This window comes from Ictidomys tridecemlineatus, chromosome 3, assembly GCF_052094955.1.
Source record: "Ictidomys tridecemlineatus isolate mIctTri1 chromosome 3, mIctTri1.hap1, whole genome shotgun sequence".
Classification (NCBI taxonomy): Eukaryota; Metazoa; Chordata; class Mammalia; order Rodentia; family Sciuridae; genus Ictidomys; species Ictidomys tridecemlineatus.
In genome coordinates, this window is record NC_135479.1 from 130,763,710 (window position 1) to 130,791,528 (window position 27,819).

Below are 27,819 nucleotides of genomic sequence, written 5' to 3' on the forward strand. Positions count from 1 at the left end.
TGTGTGTCTGTGCGTCTGTGTGTCTCTCTCTCCTCTCATCTATGGGTGTTCTATTTTTTTTGTTTGTTTGTTTTTTGGTACTGGAAATTTAACCCAAAGGCGCGTTACCACTGAGCTGCACCCCCAATTCTTTTAATTTTTTTATTTTGAGAGGGCCTCGTTGATTTTCTGAAACTGGCCTCGAATATGTGATGCTGCTGTCTCAGCCTCCCAAGTCTCTGGGATTACAGGCATGCGCCACCGCGCCTGGATCTTCTATGGTTATCCCTGTCCATTTCTTCACTTGTTCCGCAGGCATTAAGCACCCACAGCACAAATGTAGAACCAAAGCTCCAATCAAGTTCAGTGGGACAATAAGGGTGACCACAAAAGGCAAATCACAATGTTGCCTTTTACTCAGCACTACTATATTCCCATTAACCCTAATCCTCACAACCATGCTGCAAAATAGTTATTTTTGTTTGCATTTAACAAATGAAAAATCTGAATCGTGGGGGTGGGGATGTAATTCAGTGGTGCAGTGCTTGTCTTGTCTTGCATGTGCAAGGCCCTGGGTTGGATTCCCTGGCACAAAAATAAAATAAAATAAAAATAATTTTTTTTAAAAAGCTGGAGGTGTTGGCGCTTGCCTGTAATCCTAGCGGCTCAGGATGCTGAGGCAGGAGGTTCACAAATTCAAAGCCAGCCTCCACAACTTAGCAAGGCCATAAGCAATTTATGAGCCCCTGTTTCAAAATAAAAAAATAAAGTAAAAAGAGCTGGGGATGTGGTTTATGGTTAAGCGCCCTGGGTTCAATCCCTGGTTAAAAAAAAAAAAAAAAAACTAAATCTCAGAAACATTAAATGACATCCCTCAAAAGAGAACCAAAATAAGAATCCAGGTCAACTTGGCTCCACAGCTAGTGGTCCTTCCACTGCATGGGTTCTGGTTTGAGTTTACCCTCAAGGATGAGCAAGAGCTCCACAAGCAGAAAAAGGAAAGACAGGGTGAGTCCAGCTTCAGTGAAGGGCAAAGTGTATGAGAAATTGGGGACAAATTAAAGAGCACTGGAAGGTAGGATAGGGAGTTGGTTTTTTTAGTATTGCAAATGGTAAAATATCAAGGGGGTGTTTGATGACTCAGAGTGAGTCAGGTCTGGTTTGGGGGTCATATTGGCAGGTAAGTAGAATATGTAGGCTTAATAGCTGCAATTGTCCTGATGAGACAGGATATGGCATGAGCCAGGACCACAGGATTAAAAGTGTATTATGCTCATTTTTTTAAATATTTATTTTTTAATTGTAGTTGGAAACAATACTTTTATTTCACTTATTTATTTTTATGTGGTGCTAAGGATCAAACTCAGGGTTTTGCATGTGGGAGATGAGCGCTCTACCACTGAGCCACAATCCCAGCCCCATGACTCATTTTTAAGAAGGAAAAAGAGATTATATTTTATCTTCTCACAATATTAAAATATTTACAAATGAAATCATTCAATGTCAGGTTTTTGCATCAAAAAATGAGATGGGTTTAGTGAGTAGAGTTATAGATAGAACAAGATGGGCTGTGAGTTGACTGTTGCTGAAGCTGAGTAATGGACACACGGAAGCAGATTCTGTACTGGTTTCTCTGTTTCTGTATGTGTTTGAAGTTCTCCATTTAAGAAAATGGGAGAAACAGTCTCATCCCTCCATTTCAGCTGAACATGCACATGCATACCTCTGATAACATTCTTCTCCCTATCTGACAATTTCTGCCTAGCAAATTCTTACTCCTTTGTCCATACTCAAGACAGTTGTCACTTACCTTTCCGATTTCCTCCATCATTCCTTCTCTGTGGCTAGGGATCCCTAAGAAATGCCTGCGCTCCTTTTGCAAACCCATGCTCCAGGTTCATCATCTTTCCCCCAGGACACAGTGAACATTGTTATAACTGAGAGAATGTCTCATATATTTAGGGATCATATTAGCTTTCTCTTACTATAGGAAAACAACAGATATAAGTAACTTAAGAAGAACAATCTAATTTGGGCTCACAGTTCTAGAGGGTTTAGTCCACTGTTGGTTGGTCTTGTTCCTTTTAGGCCAATGGTGAGGCAGCTCATCATGGCTGGGAGCTCATGGCTTAGCAAAACAATTCACCTCGCAGCTGGGAGGTGATAGAGAGGAAGAGGAAGGGTCCCACTATCCTCTTTAAAGGTACATCCCCCCAAATCTGAAGACCTCCCACAAGGTCCTGACTCAAAGTTTCCACCACCTTCCAGTATTGCCTAGCCAAGGACTAACAGTTTAACACATGGGCTGTTGGGGGGACACTTATCCAAACCATCTGTCTAGAGGAGATCATTGACATGAGGGGAAGAGGGAAGGTCTCCTAGGGATTCCATGAGAAAAAAATGACTACAGGTGACATTCATTGAATATCTAGTACAGTCTAGAGACCAAAGGCAGCATTTTATATGCATGAATTTACTTATTCCATATAACATGAAGCAGGGACTCTTAACTACCCCTCTTCATAGTCCAGAAAAACTGAAGCTTAGGAAGAGGCAAGCCAGCACGTCAAAGAAGCAGTGGAGGTCACACACCTTGCAAACACACTCCTCCCCGACCATGCATGCCCTTTTGAAAGAGAAGACTGAAACTAGAAACCTGGGAAGGAAACAGTGAAATCCACCAAAGAGAACAGATGACTCATTCAGGGATGTTGGAGAAACAGGAAACAAATAACAACAACAACAAAAAGTGGGGGCTGGGGATGTGGCTCAAGTGGTAGCGCGCTCACCTAGCATGCATGAGGCACTGGGTTCGATTCTCAGCACCACATAAAAATAAAAATAAAGATATTATGTCCACTTAAAACCACATCAATGATTATAGCAGCACAATTCACAATAGCTAGACTGTGGAACCAACCTAGATGCCCTTCAATAGATGAATGGATAAAAAAATTGTGGCAGCTATACACAATTGAGTATTATGCAGCACTAAGAAATGACAAAATCATAGAATTTGCAGGGAAATGGATGGCATTAGAGCAGATTATGCTAAGTGAAGCTAGCCAAGCCCTAAAAAACAAATGTCAAATGTCTTCTTTGATATAAAGAGAGCCACTAAGAATAGAACAGGAAGGAAGAGCATGAGGAAAAGACTAACAGTAAACTAAGAAGAATGGGGGGAGAGAAAGGGAGAGAGAAGGGAAAGCATATGGAAATGGTAGGAGACCTTCAGTGATACACAAAATTATATGAGGGGCAAGGGGGAGGGGGAAAAAGGGAGAGAATTGAACAACAGCAGAGGAGGTAGAGAGGGAAGATGGGAGGGGAGGGGATGGGAGAGGGGATAGTAGGGGATAGGAAAGGTAGCAGAATACAACAGTCACTAATATGCCATTATGTAAAAATGTGAGTATGTAACAGAAGTGAGTCTGCAATTTGTATTTGGGGAGTTCAAAACCCAATTGAGTCAAATGTAAGAAAGGTGAGCTCTGTAATGTTTTGAACAATCAATAAAAAAATGAAAATTAAAAAAAAAGTAAAAAATTTTACCAAAAACTAAAAAATAAATAAATAAATATTAAAAAAAAAAAAAAACTGTCCTGAGATTCCAGGAGAGATTTTCAGAAAAGGAACCATAGCTGTTAGGTGCAGGACAGGCTGAATAAGTTGTCTGCAGGGCATGCCAAACAAAGTTAGCTGCAGTATGACCTGGCTTCTCAAACCCTCTGTCTGGTTCTTTATCACCTGTTTGCTTCAAGCCCAGATGCCCAAGCTCCCGCTCAAGGCTGAGCGCTTCGCCCCCCTGCTCAAGGCTGAACACTCAGCCTGCCGCTTAAGGCCAAGCACTCAACCCCCTTGTGTGCCAATAAGGCAGCTTGCAAACCCAGAGACCCTATTAGATTTGGGCTATAAAAACTCCCTCCTGCCAGGACCCTCTCTCTTGCTCCCTCTCTCTCTTGCTCTCTCTCTCTTGCTCTCTCTCTGGCTCTCTTGCACTCTCTCTCTCTCTCTCTCTCTCTCTCTCTCTCTCTCTCTGTCTCTCTTGCTCGCTCTCTCTCCTTCTTTCTTTTCTCCTCTGTTGCACTGCTACAATAAAAATCTCTTGGTCGCTCCGAGTGTTGTGGACACTTTCCTTTCAATAGCCAGTGTCAAAGTCCTTGGATAAATCCAGTGAGAAAACCTGAATGTCATAGGACTTGGCCAACACAAGGTGGGAAGGACCTTTGGCCAACTCTTCCAAGAGGTTCAGATCTACTTTCTATAGGCTCACTACCCAAGCATCTCCTTACTACCCCTGACCTGCCCCACTGGAGTCCTAGGCTGATTCCTGGTTGGTGAAGAAGACCTGGCCTGGGCTCTCCAACACCAGCCACTTCCACCCTGGTCTCAGTCTCCTCCACACTCCTGGCCCCCGAACCAGCACCTGCAGCAGCCTCCTCTGAGCCACTCATCCACAGCACATGTCCAAGCAGCTCAACCAGGTCAACCACAACCCCCCCCCCCCCGGGCACACGTGGCCTGAGAAACTGGAGGAAAGCGGGAGGTTCAAGGGAGAGTGAAGAGCCAGGCACCCATCAGGGCTCTTGGTCAGTAGCACGCAGCCTTTCCTGGATTCATTGCCCACAGCAGTTGAAAGGAGTAGCTCTGAACACCATGCGACTGTGCTCCTTACCCACCCCACACATAACTGAATGGAACAGGATGGACATCTTCCCCACCCCAAGGACCCTAGGGCAGTGTCCACTTCTTGGATTTTGGGACCACCTAGACAGGGAGTGGTTGTTTGAGTCAGCTTTTCTGTTGCTGTGACCAAAAGACCTGACAAGAATGATGTAGAGAAAGAAAAATTTATTTTGGTTCATGGTTTCAGAGGTCTCAGTCCATAGGTGGCCACTGTCATAGCTCTGGACCTGAAGTGGGGCAACATCACAGGAAAGCAGCTCAGAACGTGGCAACAGGAAGGTGGGGGAAGAGAGAGATCCACTCACTAGGGACAAAATATAAACCCAAATGCAGGCCCCCAGTGACCTACCTCCTCCAGCCATTCCCCTCCTGCCTACAGCTATCCCCCAGTTAACCCATTCGAGTGGATTAACACACTGATTAGGTTAAAACTCTCACAACACAATCTTTTTACCTCTAAATTTTCTTGTGTTGTCTTATCTAAACAATAACAGTAGCCAATCACCCAATGAAGCTGTCCTGTTGAAGAAGCTGAGCTAAATCGAAGAACTGGTGGGAGAACATTAGGGTTAACATGGGCCTACAATCTCTTGTTACTGTAGGCTCCACGGCCATCCCTCTCCTCCCTTTCCTGAGATCTGATAGTCACCTCTTTCTAGGCATGTCAGCTTTCCATCACTATAATAAGATATCTGAGGCAATTAAAGAAAAATGGGTTATTTTGACTCCTGCTTCTGGAGAAGCATCAACATCAGATGGCCCCATTGCTTTGGGGCCCTGGCAGGGATGGCTCATCGTGGCAGGAGCATGTGGAAAAGCAAAACCATGTACATCATGAACCAGGAAGTGAAGAGAGGACGAGGAAGACTGGGATCCCACAATCCCCATCAAGCACCCACCCTCAACGACCTCAGGAGCTCCCTATAAGAGGTTCCCCCACCTCTCAGAGCACCACCCCAAGGACCAAGCCTTTAAGGTCTTCAGAGGACATTTAACCTCCAAACCACAGCACTGGGATTCCTTGAGTGTCCCCCGCTGCCCTCTCTCTCTCAATAATCTATAAAGTTTGGGTCAATGTGAGTGGATTCTGGCCCCTGGTCCCCAAAGCCTCTTTAGCTAAGATGGGGTTCTGCAGGAACGAGAGCCTGGAGTAGGGATCCAAGGTCACGCGTTCCTAAGTTCAGGTCTTTGGAACTTGCAGAATGAAATAAATTAATGTTTAAAACCAGGTGGTTCTCTCCAGTTCCTAAGCATGGAATCCATTCCATTCTGTTCAACAGGTGTTCATGGAGCGCCTACTCTGTGCCTGGCACTGTGCTTTGTGCCAGGAAGGCAAAGACGGGCAGCAGGGGCTGTTGTGGGCTCACAGTATCCAGGGAGTTACAGTCACAGAGAAGTCACTGCATGGTATCATAAAAGCAGTGATGGAAGCATGTATGAAGTCAGTGGTAACCAGGGTGGCCAAGGGAGAGTCACGGTAAAGCCAAGGGAAGCCTAGGGACCATGAAGTGGAGTCACCCAATAGCACCATGTCCTGGAGGGTGTTAGCAGTAGTGCTGAAATGGGGGGTGGGGATCCCAGACTTTAGGACAGATGGGCTTGCTGAGAAATGGTGGTGGGGTCCCCTGGAAGAGGTGATTAGAAGTGAAAAATGAGCCCACTTCTATTTTTTTTTTCTGGGCAGACTGGGAAATGGCCTCTAAAGACAATGGACAACGATAATAGCATCATAGAAAAGTCTAAAGCTAAACCATTTGACCCAGCTATCTCTCTTCTGACTATACCCAAAGGACTTAAAAACAGCATACTGCAGGGACACAGCCACATCAGTGTTTACAGCAGCACAATTCACAATAGCTAAAATGTGGAACAAACCTAGATGCCCTTCAATAGATGAATGGATAAATAAAATGTGGTATATATACCCAATGGAATATTACTCAGCAATAAAAGAGATTAAAGTCATGGCATTTGCAGGTAAATGGATGGAGTTAGAGAACATAATGCTAAGTGAAGTAAGCCAATACCAAAAAACCAAATGCCAAATGTTTTCTCTGATATAAGGAGGCTGATTCATAGTGGGGTAGGGAGCAGGAGCATGGGAGGAATAGACAAACTCTAGATAGGGCAGAGGGGTTGGAGGGGAAGGGAGGGGGCATGGAGTTTAAAATGATGGTGGAATGTGATGGACATTATTATCCAAAATACAGGTATGAAGACACAAATTGGTGTAATATACTGTGTATACAACCAGAGATATGAAAAATTGTGCTCTATATGTGTAATATGAATTGTACTGCATTCTGTTATCATATATAATTTAAACAAAAAAAAAAAAAAGATCCTATGGGGGGAAAAATCTAAGGCTGAGAAGTTTAGGTGCCTTTGTGGCAATGGGCTATGGTTAGAGTGAGAGATGGTCTTTTCTCAATCGAGCCACGTTCCAGAACAAACCATAGGACTCAGAAGATGATAGAGAGTGTTTATTTAATAGATATTTCTTGAAGGCAGACTATATCATAGGTACATGGTTCATGCCTCACAGACAAGTGAATATGGACATTAATCACATAATTACAAAAATAAATGTAAAAATAAACAGTGCATGAAGGAAAAAGTATGGTGAGCTCTGAGTGGAAATGAGACCTGAGAAGACTCCACAGAGCAGGGGCCCCTGAGCCAAGATTCAAATGACCAGTAGGAGAGAACTGGTGAAAAGAAGAGGAAAGGGTAGACTGTAATTTAATTGTGTTATGGATTTGGGATTCAGAGAGATATACAAAGAAAAAGGAGGAGAGGCACAGAAAACAAGAGTCACAAGCTCCAAGGGGGTCAGGAGGAAGATTTTGAGAAAACAGCAACCACTCCTGTGACTCTCTTCATTTCTTCTTCTCTCCATTTCTGAAACTCACTGAAATTCATCTCCATACCAATAAACAAGTTCCCTCCCTTTATCCATTCATTCTTCCCTTCATCCATCCATCCACCACCCCACAGATGCCCAGGCCGTGGTAAGCCAGGTCCTATGCCAGCACCCAGTGACCCAAAGAGTCTATAACTTAATAGAAATTCCACTGCTGGCATTTTCTTACAATTGTTTTGACTCTCTGCTTGGAGATAAGGAAAAGAGGACAAAAAAGTAACTGTGCTAATCAAAATGCAGGAATAATAAAACTCTAAAAAGAAATCAGGGCCTCTCAGTACGCTGATCTCTCTGTCCACGATTGCTGAGGAAAGGTGTGGTGGGAGAGGCCAAGATGTCCAAGTGCCACTGAGCCTTTTATAGGCAACCCTTACATAAAATAGGCTCTATTTGATACAAATGAATCTAAGATACAAATCTCTAAGAACGAGCCACACACTGATTTATATCATTTATGAAATAGTCCATTTCTTTACAATAAGGCTGTTTTCATAGAAAACGGTAGAGGACTTTGAGACAGTTGCTCCCACTCTCATGCTGAGCATCTGGCCCCAGGGATTGCCCTCCTTTCATTCTAGACTTAGTCTTCAGGGATTTCTTGACGTGGCTGCTGCTGTCATTCCAGATTCAGAGGTCACACCTACCTCCAGGGAAGTCTGAGAATTCCTCAAACTGGAGGCTGCAGATGCTCTGAGAACAAACTGGTTTATGCTTTGAATCCCCATGTTAGCAAAACAAGTTATAGCATCATTGTTTTTGTTTTGTTTTGTTTTTCTGCCCTGTGCATTTAAAAAATTTCCTTCAATAAACAGGGATTACATTGATAGTAAGGGAAACATAAACATTTCTTAAAGACTGTTTAAGCTAATGGTTATGCACTGAACATCTGTAATCCCAGCTGCTTCAGAGGCTGAAGCAGGAAGATCACAAGTTAGAGGCCAGCCTCTGCAACTTAATGAGACCCCGACTTAAAATAAAAACTAAAAAGGGCTGGGGATATAGCCCAGTGGTAGAGCATCCCTGGGCTCAATCCCCAGGAAAGAAAGAAAAGAAAGAAAGAAAGGAAGGAAGGAAGGAAGGAAGGAAGGAAGGAAGGAAGGAAGGAAGGAAGGAAGGAAGGAAGGAAGAAAGAAAGGAAAGAAAGGAGGAAAGGAGGAAAGGAGGAAAGGAGGAAAGAAGGAAGGAAGGAAGGAAGGAAGGAAGGAAGGAAGGAAGGAAGGAAGGAAGGAAGGAAGGAAGGAAGGAAAGAAAGAAAGAGGGTTGCCTGGGGTGGAGTGTAGTTCTGTGGTGCAGCTCTGGGATGGCCCCCAGCACTGCCAAAACAAACATACAAACAACCTAAACAGGAAAAGAAGGGTAGCCAGGCTGGGGCTGGGGCTCAGAGGTAGAGCGCTCGCCTAGCACATGTGAAGCACTGGGTTTGATCCTCAGCGCCACATAAAAATAAAATAAAGATATTGTATCCACCTATAACTAAAAAAATAAATATATAAAAAAAGAGAAGGGTTGCCTATAAAATGATCCTTCTCCATCTTAGGTGAAAAACAAGCCCTTTCCTCCCCTGCTGGTCCCCTGTCCCAGGGGTGTGAGGCTGCTGCTTCCTCCCTAGTCCCAGCACTGCCCTCAGGCTACCAGCCCATCTCTACCTCCTTTGCACCAGCATCACTTCAGAGGGGGTGGGACAGGGGTATGTGGCTTTCTTGCTGCCCCAGAGAGAAGCTGTATTGATAAGGAGGGGCCACCCCTATCAAAGGATATGATCAAAGGATACGAGCTAAGCCACGTTAAAATAAATAACAACATATTCACATTCATGACACCTTCACAGATGTGGTACCCAGAGGATTTCAAAGAACCCTTCATAGACTTGTCTTCCATACCCACACGGCAGCCCTGAGAGGTAGGTCAGTTTTGTTCCCTTCTGCGTGATGGGTTCTGTGCAGAATTCGGCACAGGGAACAGAAAGTCCAGAGTGAGGTCTCCAGCCCCCCACCTAGCCTTAAGATGAGTACCCGAAGCCCTGAGGAACAAAGAGCCTGTGTGATGGGCAGCAGAATCGACAGGTCGGAACAAAGAGGCCCCAGGATACAGCCAGACAAAGCACTGGGCTGTCAGAAGGCTGGCTATTTCTGACTTGCCCTAGTTAGGGCCACCCTTCCCAGGATCGTTTTATAATCACAAGGTCGTTTGACGTTCTGCAATGTGACATCTGTAGGACGCTGCTGAAAATAACCTTGGTTTTTTTCATGCTTTTTGAGCTTTGAGGAAAAGCTCAGGTGAAGCTTTAAAAGAGGCCGTAGATGCAGCTTTCCTGACATCGTTGCTGCCCACGTGTCCCCAGCAGCAGCAGTTACATTTGCAACTTGGGGCAGAGAATAGGTTTGAAGACTGTCTGGACATTTTCCATCAGGACAAGATCATACCGACATAACTGGGGCCTGGGAAAACACGACAGAAATACCCTTGTCAATAAAATCATAGCAATACCACGTTCTTGTCAAGTCAATTGCATTATATCCTTAGGATATAAAATTATGCAGCAGATGTTTCTAATGGAATAGGAAAAACACTTCTGGTAAGTAAAACATCCACAGCCAGAAAGCAGAACGTAAAATGTTATCCCCATCTGACTTCAACTAGGTTTAAAGCAATGATAGAAATAACCAAAACTGTTAACAGCGGTTACCTCTGAATGACATTAGGAGTGATCTTTTTCTGCTTCCTAACACTTTCTGTACTTTCCAGATTTTATAAAATGGGTATGTTATCTCTTTGAAAATTATGAAAGTACAAAAAAAAATCCCACCATTTTAAGATGTAATGACTATTCTCTTAGAGGAAATTTGTATTAAATACTTTAGGGTGTCCTTAACCTTCAAGAAAAAGTTACTGGTTACATCATTGCCTGTCTCTTTTTCCGCCCACAGATTAAAAGTTAAGACCATATGGTAGAGTGGTATTTATCACAAAACATACAAATATAGCCCTGTACTTAAAAAAAAAAAAAAATCCTCTCTCTCTCTTTATGCACATGCATTCACTTTTTCTGAACCCGTTGATAATAGGTTGTTTGCTCCTCAATATTTCTTAACACTTCTGTGTGTATTTTCTAAGAATAAGGAGATTCTCAATGCATTTATCAAATTTAACAAACATAACATTGACATTGTCAAAGGGGAAAAAATCCAGTTTTTCTTTAACCTTATATATATTCATCTCTGTTTTCTCAATCTGCTGAATGATACAAAATTTCTTTTCTACAACAAACTGTCAACTACAAGGAACATGGGTGGTTAGGGAGGAAATTATGTAACTCTAAGCATATAACACCATTATTTCCTTGGGTTACTGGGCTATTTATCTTTAAGCACATGCCAGTATAAATTTCTTGGATTACTGAGCAACTTGTTTCAAATGGAGACTATTTTTGGAAAACCCCTAATTCCCCTCCCTGTGAGTGAAGAAGTTCCATTAAAATATCTGAAGAAGCCGAGGATCCAATAAAATCTTTGGTAAACCTTGCCTGAGGCTCACCTCTCTGGATGGACAAGGGACCTCAACCTAATTCGGAGGATCCTGAGCTTGTACTTAGGACCTACTACAGATCCTGTAGAGAACACCAAGGAAATTGTTGCCACTTTGTCCAGATCTTGATTAAATCTTGCAAGCAGGCTCACTTGATGATATTTCTGAAATGTGGCTGGTTCACTGGAAAGAAGAAATAACATTTAGAAATGAGTATAGATGACTAAGGAGAGAAAGCAGCTCTACAGCTTGCAAATCATTGGTACACTTGGCCCCATTTCCTGCACTTGCTGAATTTCATGTCCACCAAGTCGAGGCAACTGCCTAAGTGAATCTACTTACCCCAAAGTGACATCAGAGAAGAATGCTGTTTACTGTGCACCAAGCGGTGTGCTCCTGTCTTTATTTATCTATTTACTTATTTTGGGGGGTACCAGGGATTGAACTCAGAGGAGTTAACTACTGAGCCACATCCCTGGACCACCCCCCCCTTTTTTTTAGAAAGAGAGAGAGAGAGAATTTTAATATTTATTTTTCAGTTTTCGGCGGACACAACATCTTTGTTTGTACGTGGTGCTGAGGATTGAACCCAGGCCGCATGCATGCCAGGCGAGCACGCTACCACCTGAGCCACATCCCCAGCACCACCTGGACCCCTTTTTCTAAAAATTATTTTTTTAGTTGTAGATGGACACAATGCCTTTATTTATTTATTTTTATGTGGTGCTGAGGCTCAAACCCAATGCTTCACACACATGAGGTAAGCGCTCTACCGCAGAGCTACAATCCTTGCCCTCCCTAGTCCTTTTTTAAAATTTTTTATTTAGAAAGAGGGTCTTTCTGAGTTGCTTAGGGCCTCACTAAATTGCTGAAGCTGGTTTTGAACTCTCAATGCTCCTGCCTCAGCCTCCCGAGCCGCTGGGATTACAGGTGTGCGCCACTGCACCCAGCTGGTGTCCTCATCTTTTGACACATCTCTCCAATCCCTGAAACATTCTGAAAGGTGGGTATTTTTTTTCCTATTTTACACACAGGGCAAAAGCTGCTTAAAGAGCTTAAGTTCCCTGCAGGACAGGGGTTACGAACTCAACTCCAAGTTCAAAGTTATGGTCTTTCCATTAAACTGCATTGCTAGAGACACACAGAGATTTCTAGCCAAACTGGACACTAACAGAGAAGTTATCCTTAAGCATTTTTTTTTTTTAGTTCTGTCTCTCAAGATGAACCTTAGGCTAAATCTATGTTCTAGTATGTCCCTCAAGTGTGTGAAGATGTTTTCTATACATGGAACCCCAGAGGTCCCAAGAGAAATCACTGTGGAGGTTCAGCACAGTCCTTGTCCCACTGCAGAGCTGGAAGAGGAGGTCACAGAGAGCTGAGGAGTCTCCTAGGCTCAGGAACAATGGGCTCACATCAGAAATGATTCTTAATTTGGAGGGTTAGTGATGTAAGCAGGTATCTGTCATCCCAGCCCCAATGGAATCAAGTCTGAGTCTTGAAATACAGAAGGTACCCAGAAATACTGGGGGGCATGGGGCATTGAATCCCAGGGCGCATGACCCCTGAGCCAGATAGTTGCTTAGAGCCTCACTAAGTTGTTGAGGCTGGCTTAGAACTTGCAATCCTCCTGCCTCAGCCTCCCAAGCAGCTGTGATTACAGGTGTGCACTACCACTTTCAGCCCAGATTTTGGATCCTAAATACCATCTCCACTAAAAGAAACCAGGGTTTCCTGGAGAAAGAGTTGACTCCCAGGCTGGGGCAGGGAAAGTACAAGGTGATCCTAAGACAGTCTGTGTGCCCAAAAGGAAGGAAGTGCTTCAGAGAATGATGAAAACGTTCCATAGGTAAAGAATCACTTCACACCCATTAGGACGACAGGTGTTGGTGAGGATGTGGAGAAATTGGAACCCTGGTGCAGTACCAGTGGGACCAGAAAATGATGCAATAGTCATGGGAAATGGGATGACAGCATGTCAAAAATAGAATTACTACATGGGCCAGACATTCCACTTTAAATATCCAAAATAATTCAAAGTAGGCACAAGCATCCATCAATAATTGAATGGGTCGATACATATAATGGAATAATATGCAGCCTTAAAAATGAAGGAAATTCTGTCACATGCTACAATATCAATGAACCTTGAGGATACTATACTAAGTGAAATAAGCCAGTCACAAAAAGACAATACTGTATTGATTCCTCTTATGTGAGCTATCTACTATTGTCCAATTCATAGAGAGAGAAATAATAGTGTTTACTAGGGGCTGGGAAGAGTAAGGAAAGGGGAGTTGTTTAACGAGTACAAAATTACTGCTTTGCAAAATGAAAAAAAAATCTAGAGATCTGTCTCATGACAACATGAATACACTAACTACTGAACGGTACACCAAAAATTGATTAAAATGATAAACTTGGCCAGGTACAATGACACACACCTATAATCCCAGCTACTTGGGAGGCCAAGACAGGAGGATCACAAGTTCAATGCCAACCTCAGCAACTTAGTAAGACTGTCTCAAAACAAAGCATAAAAAGGGCTGGAGATAGAGATGCAAAGATGGTTTAATATATGCAAATCAATAAATGTAATTCATCACATAAATAGAACTATGAACAAAAATCACTTGATCATCTAAATAGATGCAGAGAAAGCTTTTGAGAAAATTCAACATCCATTCATGATAAAAACATTGAAAAAACTAGAAATAGTAGGAACCTACCTCAACACCATAAATGACACACACACACACACACACACACACACACACGTCAATTTCATAGTAAATGGGGGGAAAAATGAAAGTGTTTCCTTTAAAATCTGGAACAAGACAAGATGTCCACTCTTTCCACTTATATTAATATAGTACTAAAAATTCTAGCCAGAGCAATTAGGCAGGAGAAAAAAATAAAAGTAACAAAAATAGAAAATGAAGAAGTAAAATTATCCCTGTTTGCAAATGATACCATTCTATACCTAGAAGATCCAAAACACTCCACCAAAAGACTGCTAGAGCTAATAAACAATTCAGCAAAGTAGCAGGTTACAAAATCAACATGCAAAAATCAATAGCTGAACTGGGCACAGTGGTGCATGCCTGTAATTCCAGCATTCGGGAAGCTGAGACTGGAGGATCCCAAGTTCAAAGCCAGCCTCAGCAACAGCAAAGCACTAAGCAATTCAGTGAGGCCCTGTCTAAGTAAAATACAAAATAGGGCTGGGATGTGGCTCAGTGGCCAAGTGTGCCTGAGTTCAACCTCTGGTACCAAATAAATAAATGGCTGGGACGTAGATCAGTGGTAGAGCACTTGCCTAGCACATGTGAGGCACTGGGTTCTGCTGGGGTTACCAGCACCCTGAAAGAGCAGATTTCTGCTTTGAGGGAAAATAAAAAGTCTGAAAATAATAAGGAACAGAAGATAATAGACAGAAAACAGTTTTTTAAAAGCTGGGTGCCTGGTGGATCTTCCAGCCCTGATAGGAACAGGAACTGAACAAAGAAGAAGGTCCAAATTTTATATTTAAGGGAAATAATTCAAAAGGTTTCACTGTGGCAAGCTTCTTGAGGAAAACAGGATAAAGATGTGAAAAGCAACTTGTTTGGAGCCAGGAAGGTTACACTCACCCCACCCTGGGGGGGGGGCTGCATTTGAACATAGGGCTGTGAGCTAAGGTACGTGTCAGCTGTAATCTGAACAATCAGCAACAGGTAGATTCACACCAGGAGTTCTCAGAAAAGCAACCTACACACACACAGCCCACCCCACCCACCCCCCTGCCGCCTTGTAATGGCTCAAATGAACCTGTGATTCATACATGGCTTCCAACACTCAGCACCACATAGATAAATAAAAGCATTGGGTCCACCTACAACTAAAAATATTTAAAAAAATCAATAGCTTTCTTATATATCAACAATGAATCTGCTGAGAAAGAAATCGGGGAGGGGGGGAAATCCCATTCACAACAGCTTAAAAAAAAAAAAGGAATAAATCTAACCAATGAGGTGAAAGACCTCTACAATGAAAACTATAGAACACTGAAGAAAGAAATTGAAAAAGATCTTAGAAAATGGAAAGACCTACCACGTTCATGGATAGGCAGAATTAATACTGTTAAATGGCCATGCTACCAATATTAGAAGCAATACACAGATTCAATGCAATCCCCATCAAAACACCAATAATATTGTTCACAGAACTAGAAAATACAGTCTTAAAATTCATTTGGAACAATAAAAGACCCAGAACAGTCAAAGCAAGTCTAAGTCAAAAAAGCAATGCTGGAGGTATCACAGTATCTGACTTTAAATTACACTACAGAGCTATAGTAACAAAAACTGTACTGCACTGGCATAGAAAGAGACACATAGACCTATGGTACAGAATAGAAGACACAGAGACAACCCCACACATCTACAGTCACCTGGTCCTTGAAAAAGGTGCCAAAAACATACAATGGAGAAAAGACAGCCTCTTTAATAAGTGGTGCTGGGAAAACTGGTTATCCATATGTAGAAGAATGAAACTAGACCCTTATCTATCACCCTACACAAAAAGCCAACTCAAAATGAACCAAAGACCTAGGAATTATACTAGAAACTAGGCAACTCCTAGAAGAAAATATATAGTCAGCACTCCAATGTGTAGGCATGGACAATGAATGACTTTCTCAATAGGACCCCTAAAGCTTAGGGAATAATGACAAGAGTTAATAAATGGGATGGAATCAGATCAAAAAGCTTTTTCACAGGAAAGAAAAAACAAGAATGTGAAGAGTGAACTTACAGAGTGGGAGAAAAATCTTTGCTAGCTACACTTCTGACAGAGGATTAATATCTAAAATATATAAAGAACTCAAAAAAATGTAACACCAAAAAAACAAATTAATAAATGGGAAAATGAAGGAAATAGACACTTCACAAAAGAAATATAATTGGCCTACAAGTATATGAAAAAAATGTTCAACATCATTAGCAATTAGGGAAATGCAAATCAAAACTGCACTAAGGCCCGGCTCAGTGGCAGACGCCTTTGATCCCAGCAGCTCTGGAGGCTGAGACGGGAGGATCTCGAGTTTGAAGCCAGCCTCAGCAACAGCAAGGTTCAAAGCAAATTAGTGAGACCCTGTCTCTAAATAAAGTAGAAAATAGGGCTGGGGATGTGGCTTAGTGGTTAAGTGTCTCTGAGTGCAATCCCCAGTACCACCCCCCTAAAAAAACTACACTGAGATTTCATCTCATACCAATCAGAATGGTAGTCATCAAGAATACAAACAATAGGGGCTGGGGATGTGGCTCAAGCGGTAGCTCGCTCGCCTGGCATGTGTGCGGCCCGGGTTGGATCCTCAGCACCACATACAAACAAAGATGTTGTGTCCACCAAAAACTAAAATATTAAAAAATTCTCTCTCTCTCTCTAAAAAAAAAAAAGAATACAAACAATAATAAATGCTGGAGAGGATGTGGAGAAAATAGAACACTTTACACTGTTGGTGGTATTGTAAAGTAATACAACCACTAGGAGATTCCTCAAAGGACTAGACATGGAACTACCATATGACCCAGCTATACCACTCCTTGGTATTTATCTTGAAGAATTAAAGTCATCATACCATAGTGATACATGCAGACCTATGTCATAAAGAAAAATGAAATAATGTAATTTCAGGAAAATGGATGGAACTTGAAACCATTATGTTAAGGGAAATCAGCCAAAGACAGAAGATCAAGGATCATATGTTTTGTCTCATATAAAGCCAGAGAAGAAAAAGGAAAAGAAAGATGAGAGGTGATCTCAGGAAAATAAAAGGAGATTAGTAGAGGAAAAGGACTAAGGGGTGAGAGGAGGGAAATAAGGAGGAAATCTCTGTGGAGGATATTTGCCAAATTATATTGCTATATCGTGTATGTATACTAATATGTAACAACAAATCCCACCATTATGTACAACTGTGTGCCAATAAAAAAGACAAAAAAGTTCACATGTCCTTAAAAACGAAAACAAACAATAGGCTGGGGATGTGGCTCAGTGGTAAAGTGTCCCTGGGTTCAATCCCTAGTACCAAAACCAAACCAAAAAAAAACAAACAAACAAACAAAAAAAAAAGATGGTAAAGTTTATGTTATTTGTGTTATGCATCTTTACCACAATAAAAAAAATTTAGACAAAAACAAGTGCTGGCAAGTGTGTGAAGAAGTTGGATCCTTATACATTGCTAGTGGAGATGTGAAATAGGACAACTGTTTTGGACACAGTCTGACAGTTCTTCAAAATACTAAACATAGAGTTAGAACATGGTTATAGAAGTAATAGATTTTTTTAAAGTGCTAATTATTTTAAAACTTTAAAAAATTATACACACCATCATAGAAAACTGAAGACTAAAGAGAACTTTAAAAAAAAACAGTTATAGAGTCTCACTATCCAAATAACAATATAATATTTTGGCAAGTTTCTTTTTTATTACTTTTACATGGCAGAGCTAATTTAAATCTTTATATAATTCTATATTCTACATTTTTTTACTTGGCATATTGTAAGCTTTCATGTAATACATATCATAAAACTTCAATATATGAATAATATTCTATTACATGAGAATATTTAATCATTTCCCCATTGCTGAATTTTAAGGGTGTCTTTGACTTTTTTACTGCAAATTATATTTTGAGTTTCAAAAACATATCTATGTACATGTTATATTTATGTCATATACATTTCTACTTGTATAGCTCATAAAAGGATAGGCATATGTATGTGGTGGGTGCCTTTGGACTTTGGAGGTGGGCCTATTGTGGGGAGTGGGTGAGAACTTGTACTTTTATGTGGCGTACCCCTTTATGTTTTTTATTTGTGTGTTTTTGTTTTTTAGTACTGTGAATTACCCAGCTGTGATTTATCACTGAGCTATATTGTTATGGTTTAGAAATGAGGTATCCCCCAAAAGCTCATGTATGAGACAATGCAAGAATATTCACAGGTGAAGTGATTAGATCATGAGAGTCATAACTTATGGATTAACTGGGTGATAACTGTAGCCACAGAGTGTGGCTAGAAGAAGTAGGACACTGGGGATGTGGCTTTTGAGGTTATATTTTTTCTCTGGTGAGCAGAACTCTCCTGCTTCCTGGCTGCTGCATCCTGAGCTGCCTTCCTCCACCATGCCCTTCCAACATGAATTTCTGCCTCATCTTGGGCCCAAAACTATGGCGCTGGCCTATGGTGGACTGAACCTCTGAAACCATGAGCCAAAATAATTTTTTCCTTCTCTAAGTTGTTCTCTTTTAGGTCTTTTGGTCACAGCAATACAAAACTGACTAAAACATACATCCCCAGCCCTCTTCAGTTTTTGAGACAGGGTTTCAATAAGTTGCTGAGGGCCTTGCTAAGTTGCTGAGGCTTGCCTCAAACTTGTTGGCCTCCTGCCTCAGCCTCCAGAGACACTTGGATTATAGGTGTCCACCACCATTCCTGGCCATTTATAGTTTTAAAATGGATTATTTTATATTGAAAAAAATCATAATTGTATATACCTATGGGGTACAATGTAAGGTTTTGATACATGTATATAAAATGTGGAATGATTAAATCATCATAGTTGTTTGAACCTTTATGGTAAGCAAGAACAACTTTTGTAATTAAATGTTCAATCAGAGGAAGAATTAGAAGAGAAAAAGGGATGGTGGCAGGAAAGGAAGAAGGTAAAGGAGGGAAGGAGGAAGAAAGGAAGGAAGAAATCACTTGTGCCAATACATTTGTAGAGAGCCTGAGATAGCAAGAGCAGCGAAAGCAAGTAAACAACATGTCCCCTTATATTTTTTGTAGGACAAGGGAAAGTACAGACCTATAAATAAGAAAGTAGATACATCTGGGATTTAATTTCTCAAGCCAAGAGGAAAATAGCAAATGGCAAACTATTGCAGCTCAACTTACTGATCGATTTTAGATTCTGTGGTATTTCCATCTCTGTCTCTCAATTTGATTGTAATAGACCCTCTTCTGATGTTCTTGTTCCAAGATATAATGTCCACAAAGTAATGATACACTGCAGAACAGGGAGAGAACGTAATAAGAGAGAGGTAGCCCCAAATGCTCCCCTGGAGGGTGGACTCCTGAAAGCCCAACATCCCTAATAATTGAGTTTCCTTTTCTCTTCCTCTGAAGTTTCTCTGAAAAGATCTGGGGCAATATTTTCTATTGTTCTTTTTTTCTTCTCTTTGACAAAAATGGCATGAGTGACATCAGAGTTCACTGGGACCCAGTCACCATGTTCAGGCATCCCAGGTTCCCACCAAATGGACTAAGGTCTCCCGGCCTATGGCTACATGTGGTTGGTTCACTTCCGTCCAGCCCATCTTATGCTAAAATGATCAAGTTGTCACTTGGAGATACTCCATGGCTAACAAGGTCTTCCATAATTTGAGTCATGTCCACTACCTACCTGGTGCACCTTGAAGTCTCCTTCCTACCTCTGCATGCCACGCATATCTCCTGCACTACCAAGCTCTCTCTTGCTCTTTTTATAATCCCTGAAGTAAATCTTATAGGCATGCAATAATTCCTCCTGAATAAATGATACACAATGCATTCAGAGAACTATTTTTCTTCCTTACTATTTGCTCTTCAAGGTCAAGTATGTTGGGGCTGGGGATGTGGCTCAAGCGGTAGCGCGCTCGCCTGGCATGCGTGCGGCCCGGGTTCGATCCTCAACACCACATACCAACAAAGATGTTGTGTCCGCCGAGAACTAAAAAATAAATATTAAAAATTCTCTCTCACTCTCTCTTTAAAAAAAGAGTTTAAAAAAAAAAAAAGGTCAAGTATGTTTTGGGAAGATAGGGATCTCTACGTGACAGGCAGATTTGCTCTTTCTTGGTCAGACTTGCAAGGAAAGTGAAAGAGATTCGGGAAGATGATGGTTCCATGAAGTTAAGGCCAGCTCTGGAATGTCCTTTCATGGCCCTTATTGCTCAGGGGATTGCCCCGTAGAGACCAGGCAGATGCCCAACCCTGGGCTACCATGTATGGCTCCAAAGAAAGAGGGAAACCCAGGGATCTGCTAGTCTTTTAGGACAGTTGCTCCCAAGAAAAGTGATAAGGAGTAAAAGATTGCAAGGAAGGCCTGGCGTGGGGGCACATGCCCGTGTTACCGGTGGCTGGAGACTGAGGCAGGAGGATCACAAGTTCAAAGCCAGCTTCAGCAATTTAGCGAGGTCCTTAGCAACTTAGACCCTGTCCCAAATTTTTAAAAAAGGGGGATCTGGGGATGTGGCTCAGCTCAGTGGTTGAGCACCCCTGGTGCTCAACAACAACAATACCAAACAATAACAATAAAAGAAAAAAGATTGCAAGAAACGCATACATCTTCCCAGGCAAATCCTGACGGCATACAGAGCATTTAATCAACTGCTATCCTAATGAGCTTCCATCTGGAATACTCAGCCTCTTGATGTCTTGAATTTGTCATGTTGCTGTAGAGCTAGGACTGACCCGTAAGATGTGCCTGCCACCTTAGTTTTCCTAGCCCCAATGTCCATCATGTCTCTTGAGGAATCAAGTGATTTCCTGGAAGATCTTAGTGGTGACTATGGCCACTGGTGATGCTAGCAACACTGATTTATTGATGTTGTAATCCTAATAGCCCAGAAGATAGGCATTATTATCTCCACTTAGCCAACAGGACCCTGAGATCCACAGAGGTTAGAAGACCTGACCAAGGTCTCACAGCTATTATGTGATAGAATCAGGATTCTACCTAGGCCCTTCCAGCTTCAAACTCCAAGCTTTACCACGTCCTTCATTTGCCAAGAAGCAGCCAGGAAGCTGAGACTCAACCTGCCCACAATAAAAGGGTCAGTCAAACACCGTTCACCACTCACTGCAGAATGGCTCCTTCTCAGCTGTGTCAAAGAACGCCTTAGTCATCGGAGGATCTTTCTGCTTTAAGTAGTCTTTCCAATTGTCAGCATAATAGCCTATAAAACAAGTTGGAAAAGCGTAACGTGAACACGGGTTACATAAACATGAAAGCGGCAAAGGGTGAGCACACTAAGACACCTGCAGCCACCACAGTGACAACCTGCCAGCACCATGTGAGCACTGCAGGGTCCAGGACAGTGTCACCCCAGTGACCACCATTCTTGCCAGTTGTCTCCATCCCTAAGAGCTGGGGTGCAGAAGGACCCTACCATGGCTTTGACCTCTTTACTGGCTCTCAGTTAACCTCGTAGGGGGATGGGGAGCAGCACACTGTTTTGGACTAAAAATAGGACTGATGTTTTACAGTAATACATTCATTTTCTACATTAAAACAGATTTAGGTTTAGACCTAAAATAGCATCATTATTGCAAAGCAAGGTGCTTTTTTATTTTCCATTTTTGGGGGTTTGGCAGTTCTTGAAATAGAACCCAGGGCTTCATGCATGCTAAGCACATGCTCTACCACTGAGCTGTGCCCCCAGACCCTGGGCTTTCTTGAAAAACTTTTTATTATTACAGAATGTTGTACAGAATGTGGGCTTGCCAGATAACTATGTCACCAAGCAGGTGAATGTCTCCCTTTATATCTATGCCTGCAGGAGACAAGGTTGGGTGCTGTTCTATGACCTCTTTCTCTCCTCTGTTCTCACTGCCAGAAAATGGCCTCCAGACTCTGACTTAATTGATAGGGAATAGGACACAGACACCGGTATTAAATATATATATATTTAATTTTCCTTTTAGGAAAAATCAGAAAATCCTCATGGATTTCAAAATTTTAACCACCTAGGATATTTCCACCAACCCCTAACAAATATCCAAGCAGTACCCATGGCATCTTTGAGCCCACCCCAGCCCTGTATACCCACAAGAGCCAGGGGATGGAGTGAGGGCATCCCCCACCCCAAACCCCGTAGTGGAATTGAACTAGGGCACTCTACCACTAAGCTACATCTCCAGCTCTTTTTACACCTTATTTTGAGGCAGGCTTTCACTAAGTTGCCTAGTCTGGTCTTAAACTTTTAATCTCCTGCTTCAGTCTCCCAAGTAGTTGGGATTGTAGATATGATTCACCATGCCAAGCTGACAGTAAGGGGATTAATGGACACTAGTTAAAAGGGACCACTAAGCTATGTCATCTGGCAGAAGGTGTCTGTCTCACTGTGGACCCTTGCCCAGCAGAGAGGTCATGTGCACAGAGAGGGTGTTCCAGCCCTTGCAGGAGCAGGCTGTGTAACGTGGCTGTGCTCTGGATAGGCTGCGCTACCTGCTGGGTGGAATCCTACACAGATTGCTCTTCTACCAATTTTTGTAATTAGGAGACTAGAAAGTTGGCTCAAAAAAGCTGCCTAGACTGTTTTATGGGTTTTTTAAAATTGTTGTTGTTTTTAGAAAACAATTTTGGAGCCATTTTTAGATAGCAAAATGGTTCTGGGGATTTGTACCAAAAATTTGTACCAAAGCAGAGGGGGAAACCGCTTTGGACCTACCCAGGACGGGACAGGACTGCTCTGGTGTGCCGCAGCTGGTGCACTTGCCGTTCCTGTAGTCCCTGTAGGAGTCACAGGGATAGGCGGTGATCTCACAGTCCTCTCTCAGGGAAGCCAGGTACAGGTACACGGACCTCTGGTGGTCACACTTGAAATACTTTATTCCTTAGTTGGAAAGGGAGTGATTCAAGGGTAGAGCAGTAGAAGCATTTAAAAGAAGAACATCACATGCTTTACACACACAATTTCTCATCTCCTGCTTGGCTCTGAAAGCTCCAATGTACTTGATCCCATTCAGTCCTTACAAAAAGCCATACATAAGGATTCATGCTGGCAGGTGGCAGAAGAAAAGACGACATTAAATTAAGATTGTGACAGGAGTTAAAGCAAATATACTTTAATTAAATACCGTAGGGCCAGGGGTATAGCTTGGAGTAGCTAGAATAGGTGCCTACCATTTGTGAGGCCCTGGGTCTCCTCCCCAGCACACAGAAAACAAACAAAAACAAAAACAAAAAATAATGTCACTGTTAAATACATCCATTAGATCTCATCACATACAGTCTTTTATCTTGAATAACTTGACTCTGCTTCTCCCAAAATAAGCATTCTTCCATATTTCATTTATTATTGTAGCTTTAAATCTTAGAACAGTGCCAGGCACATGGAAAATTAATACCAAATATTTGGAAGTGCAATCTCCAGCAGGTTCTGCAACACACTGAAACCCCTCTATTTTTTTTTTCTTTCAGTTTTGGGGATATCCACAGTCTCACACATGCTAGACAAGAGCTCTACCACTGAGCTACACACTCAGCCCTTCTGAGTAGCTGGGACTACAGATGCAGACCACCCCATCCAGCCTTCTGCCTCATTTCTGCTCAAGGCTTTAACTAAAAGTCTGGTTGTTATGGGTTCCCTCATCTGCTCCAGGTAAGTCCTAATAATCCCAAGGACTGCAAAGTCAAAAGCAAGAGAGTAGTTTTGGTTACTGCCACATTTTTCATTATGTCAAAAGCAACTGGGCCAGGCTGGTGTTGTGGTTCAGTGGCAGAGCACTTGCCTGGCACATGGAAGGTACTGGGTTTGATTCTCAGCACCACATAAAAATAAATAAATAAAGGTATTGTATTTTAAAAAATCATTTAAAAATTGCATATGTGTGTATTCCTTGAATAAATTTCTTTATGTTAAAATAAATAAATAAATAAATATAAATAATTTTTTTTTAAATGGAACAGGTCCTGGCAGTGGACAAAGACCAGACAGGTAAGTAAAGTATCCCAACTTTGTTTCAAATATTTTAAAGCCACGAACCTATAAATTTTTATAATCACTGTAATAAAACAAAATCAGAAATACTGTGGTGGGTAATAATAGCCTAGGTTCTTTATATAATATGTTGCTAGCTCTCACAATCTTGTAAGGGAGGCAATATTAGTGTCATTTTATAGATAGGAAAGCTGAGGCACAGAGAACCTACTAACAAAGGCAGAGTTGGAATTCTTCCACCTGTGGTCTATGGGGCTCTCAGATCTATCTGTTGCACTACTACTAAAGTTCTCAAAATAAGCATCACTTGGGAATTTATTAGAAATGGACATTATTAGTACTTTCCCCTGAGAGGCTTGCAGCTGTCTGCAGTCTGTGATTTGGTTTGGTTTGATTTGGTTTGTTGCTGGGACTGAACACAAGGTCTTGCACGTGCCAATGTGATCTGTGTTTTACCAAGCTTTCTACATGATTCTGAGACATGCTGAAGTTTGAGAACCACTGCTGTGCTGCAGACTAGAAGAGGCTGGGAGTCTACACGGCAGGGCAGAGGGGACGAGGGTGGGGGATGGCACACAGTCTTACATCTTAATCAAGGACTGAGCCTGAGGTTTACTAAGACATTGTAGTTCTTGATGACACGTTAGCTGGACCACAGGATGAATTTACCTTCTATCTTATCAAAAACCCAATGGCAAGGGTTTTTTTGTGAGAAATCACTCTGCATGGTGAGCCTGCAATGCTCACAACCATAACAGAGGGCCAAGGAACAGGATCAGCTGATATAAAAGGACAGAAGGGAATCAAGAGTTATCTGAGGAGGGCTGGGGGTGTAACTCAGTAGTAGAGCACTTGACTAGCATGCAGGAGGCCCCGGGTTCAATTACCTGCACGCATGTCACACACTTCAAACACACACCCCTCTGAGGAGGAAGATCACATAAGAAAATGGATGAGCCTGGGCTGTAAATCCTCCCACGAGCATCTCCTCCCTGAAATTGACCTCAACTTTAAGTGGGCACCAAAGGGCAGCAGCTTCATGGAAGTGGGTCACTCAAGAGTGAAGTCTTCCTAAACAAGTCTGGGCTGTTGGGTGGAGCAGAGTCCAGGGTGTGGATAAAAGTCAATTAGATCAGAATCTACCCCTTCCACTTTCATGGTGAATTCTGAACTTGGAAATACAGATAAAATATTTAAGGAAAAAAAGGGAGAGTGAAATGAAAATCAGATGACCCAGCCTGAGGGGAGGTACTTTCAGAGAGCCCTCAAAAGAGCGACCATGGAAAGACCAGCCAGACGACATCACCCGATGACACAGAAGCAAGAAGGGGAGAGTTTTAGTGCAGGCTTAGTGGAACCGGAAGACAATAGGGAGTAACTGGTAGGGGAAGCTCCCAAGGAGGGTCAGCAGAGGAGAGCACGTTGGAAAGGGAGGGGGATGCCTCTACCCTGGGTCAGGAGGGAACATGAGGGTGAACACTGGCCGTGTGAACTCAGATGAAGATAGATAAAATGGCTCTCTCAGGTGGGACGAAAGTCCAATCTAGCTCACCTCTAAGAGTACCCCTGGGGGTACAGAGGGCATTCCCCATAGCAGCCAAGTGGCAGGGATCTGTGGCCAATGCAAGAGTGAAGTGGGAGGGGCTAAATGATAGGAGTGGGCACTAGAAGTCATGAACGGACAAGAAGGACTCAAGTTAGCTCCCAGGGGGTGCCAGCGGGTGCCAGGTGGTGCGATGGTGAGACAGGAGGTTGAGGAGACACAGAGATGGGTGTCAAAAGAACTAGAGATAATGAATTACCGATGTCACTCAAAACAGAGGCTTAATTCCACAAAAGGGCAATCAGTGTGGGTAAGGATCTGAAGAGGAAACAGTAACCCTATGAAAAGAGGAGCTGTGTGTGGTTGCGAGTGGTTTGGAGAGGCACTGGCTACTGCATCAGATCAGAGTGTTTTCTATTCCTCCAGGGTTCACTTGTGCCCATACAACAGATCAGTGAGGAACAGAGGCATCAACTGGGGTAAGAAGGAAGAAGCATGGGGCTGGCACGGGCCAAGCTGGACTGGAGTCAAACCTGACAAGCCAACACTTATTGTTTTGTTCCTGGAACTTCCTTTTGCAGAAACAATGGAGTTGGGCTGGGGATGTAGCTCAGTGGTAGAGCGGGTTCAGTCCCCTGAACCAAAAGAGAAAAAAGTCATGGGAAAACAGTGGAGTTGATAACAATATGGGGGATGTCCTGTACCAGCAAAGCACATTTTCTTTGGCTGTTTGTGGATATGGTTACACTGTCTCACAGGATGCAATTTGAACCTCACTATGGTACAACATGGGTATCCCTGCTTGTGCCATTTCAGCCGGATCATTTTCAAACACTATGTCAGTCAGCTGGGGCCATAGACAACTACCTTTTCATGCCAAGACCATCCTTTTTCTAGAATCATTTCCATAGTTGTTTGACTTTCTCTAGCAGTGACGAAATATATACTTAGAGCACTAAGGGGTTGGACTTTAAAATCTATCCTCCACCTCACTTTCTTTTTTAAGTTGTAGATGGACACAATACCATTTATTTGTTTGTTTGTTTACTTATTTTTATGTGGTGCTGAGGATCAAACCCAGTACCTCACACATGCTAGGCAAGTGCTCCACCACTGAGCTACAACCCCAGACCCTCACTTATTTTTTATTTGTTCTTTTTCGTTATACTTGACAGTAGAATTTATTTTTTACACAATACCTTTACTTTTATTTATTTATTTTTTTATGTGGTGCTAAGGATCGAACCCAGTGACTCACACATGCTAGGCAAGTGCTCTACCACTGAGCTACAACCCCAGCCCAGGAGAGTATATTTTGACATATCTATACAAATACAGAGTCTATCTATTATAGTCTATCCTATTCTAATTAGGATTCCAGTCTTGTGGTTGTATATGATGCAGAGATTCACTGTGGTATATTTACATGTGTACATAGGTGATATCAGATTCATTCCACTGTCTTTCCTATTTCTGTCCCCCTCTCCCTTCCCTTCATTTCCCTTTGTCTAATCTGCTGAACTTCTATTCTTCCCCTCCTCCCACCTTGTTGTGTGTTAGCAACCACATATCAGAGAGTACATTTGACCTTTGGTTGTTTGGGATTGGCTTATTTCACTTAGCATAATAGTCTCAAGATTCATCCATTTTTTGGCAAATGTCATAAAGTCATTCTTTTTTATGGTCAATATTCCATTGTGTATATAAACCACATTTTCTGTATCCATTCATCTGTTGAAGGGCACCTAGGTTGGTTCCATAGCTTAACTATGATGAATTGAGCTGCTATAAACATTGAACCCCCATCTCACTTTTAATGTTGCCCTTCAACTCCCTATTTTTTTTGTTTTGAGGAGCTAAGTTTGCAATTTATAATTTATATTTAAACCACTGCTATCTTCTCAGAAAAATTTGTTTTCTATTCAAAACTACTCCGTGAAGATAATCAGATTTTTTTAAATTGTGCTTTTCAATCCACTATTTTACAGAATATAAAGTACCTGCACTTACCTCCAAATATCGTTTGGGGGCAACCAGGTTGATCCAATCCTCCATTTGGATAGAAGTCTATGTTTCCTAGCGGTTCCTTGTAGCCCAGTGCTAAAAGAGAACACACTATGCTTTCACACTGCTTTAACTCATTCACCTCTCATAGCTCACTTGCCTTCCAGACATAGACAGGATTTGGATCATTATTGTTGTTGTTATATAATTGTTTGTCCTTTCAGCTTAAGGAAATAATGAGAAGTAACCAACACACTCAGGAAATTATGCATCCAAACCCAGTTGCATATATGGAAACACTGTCCACGTGGTATGTAAATTGGCCTGACTGTGATTGGGCACAATGGTATATTTAAGATAAAAGACCCTGGGAAGGCCAGGCACAGTGGCTCATGATTGTAATCCCAGCAGCT

At 42.2% G+C, this 27,819-nt stretch overlaps 1 protein-coding gene across 1 annotated transcript in view; it reads right to left on the bottom strand.

The window, feature by feature from the left end:
- Positions 1–7,135: 7,135 nt before the first annotated feature.
- The window catches only part of Liph (lipase H), a 44,556-nt gene continuing 23,872 nt past the window's right edge, over positions 7,136–27,819 (bottom strand). Inside the window, exons 5-10 of the mRNA XM_005331021.4 lie at positions 27,413–27,502; positions 22,588–22,752; positions 20,998–21,093; positions 19,052–19,163; positions 11,123–11,296; positions 7,136–10,026 (exon numbers count right to left, since the gene is read on the bottom strand). Of these exons, the coding sequence (XP_005331078.1) occupies positions 9,939–10,026; positions 11,123–11,296; positions 19,052–19,163; positions 20,998–21,093; positions 22,588–22,752; positions 27,413–27,502 (725 nt within the window). The 3' untranslated portion in view covers positions 7,136–9,938. The remainder of the gene's footprint in view (positions 10,027–11,122; positions 11,297–19,051; positions 19,164–20,997; positions 21,094–22,587; positions 22,753–27,412; positions 27,503–27,819) is intronic.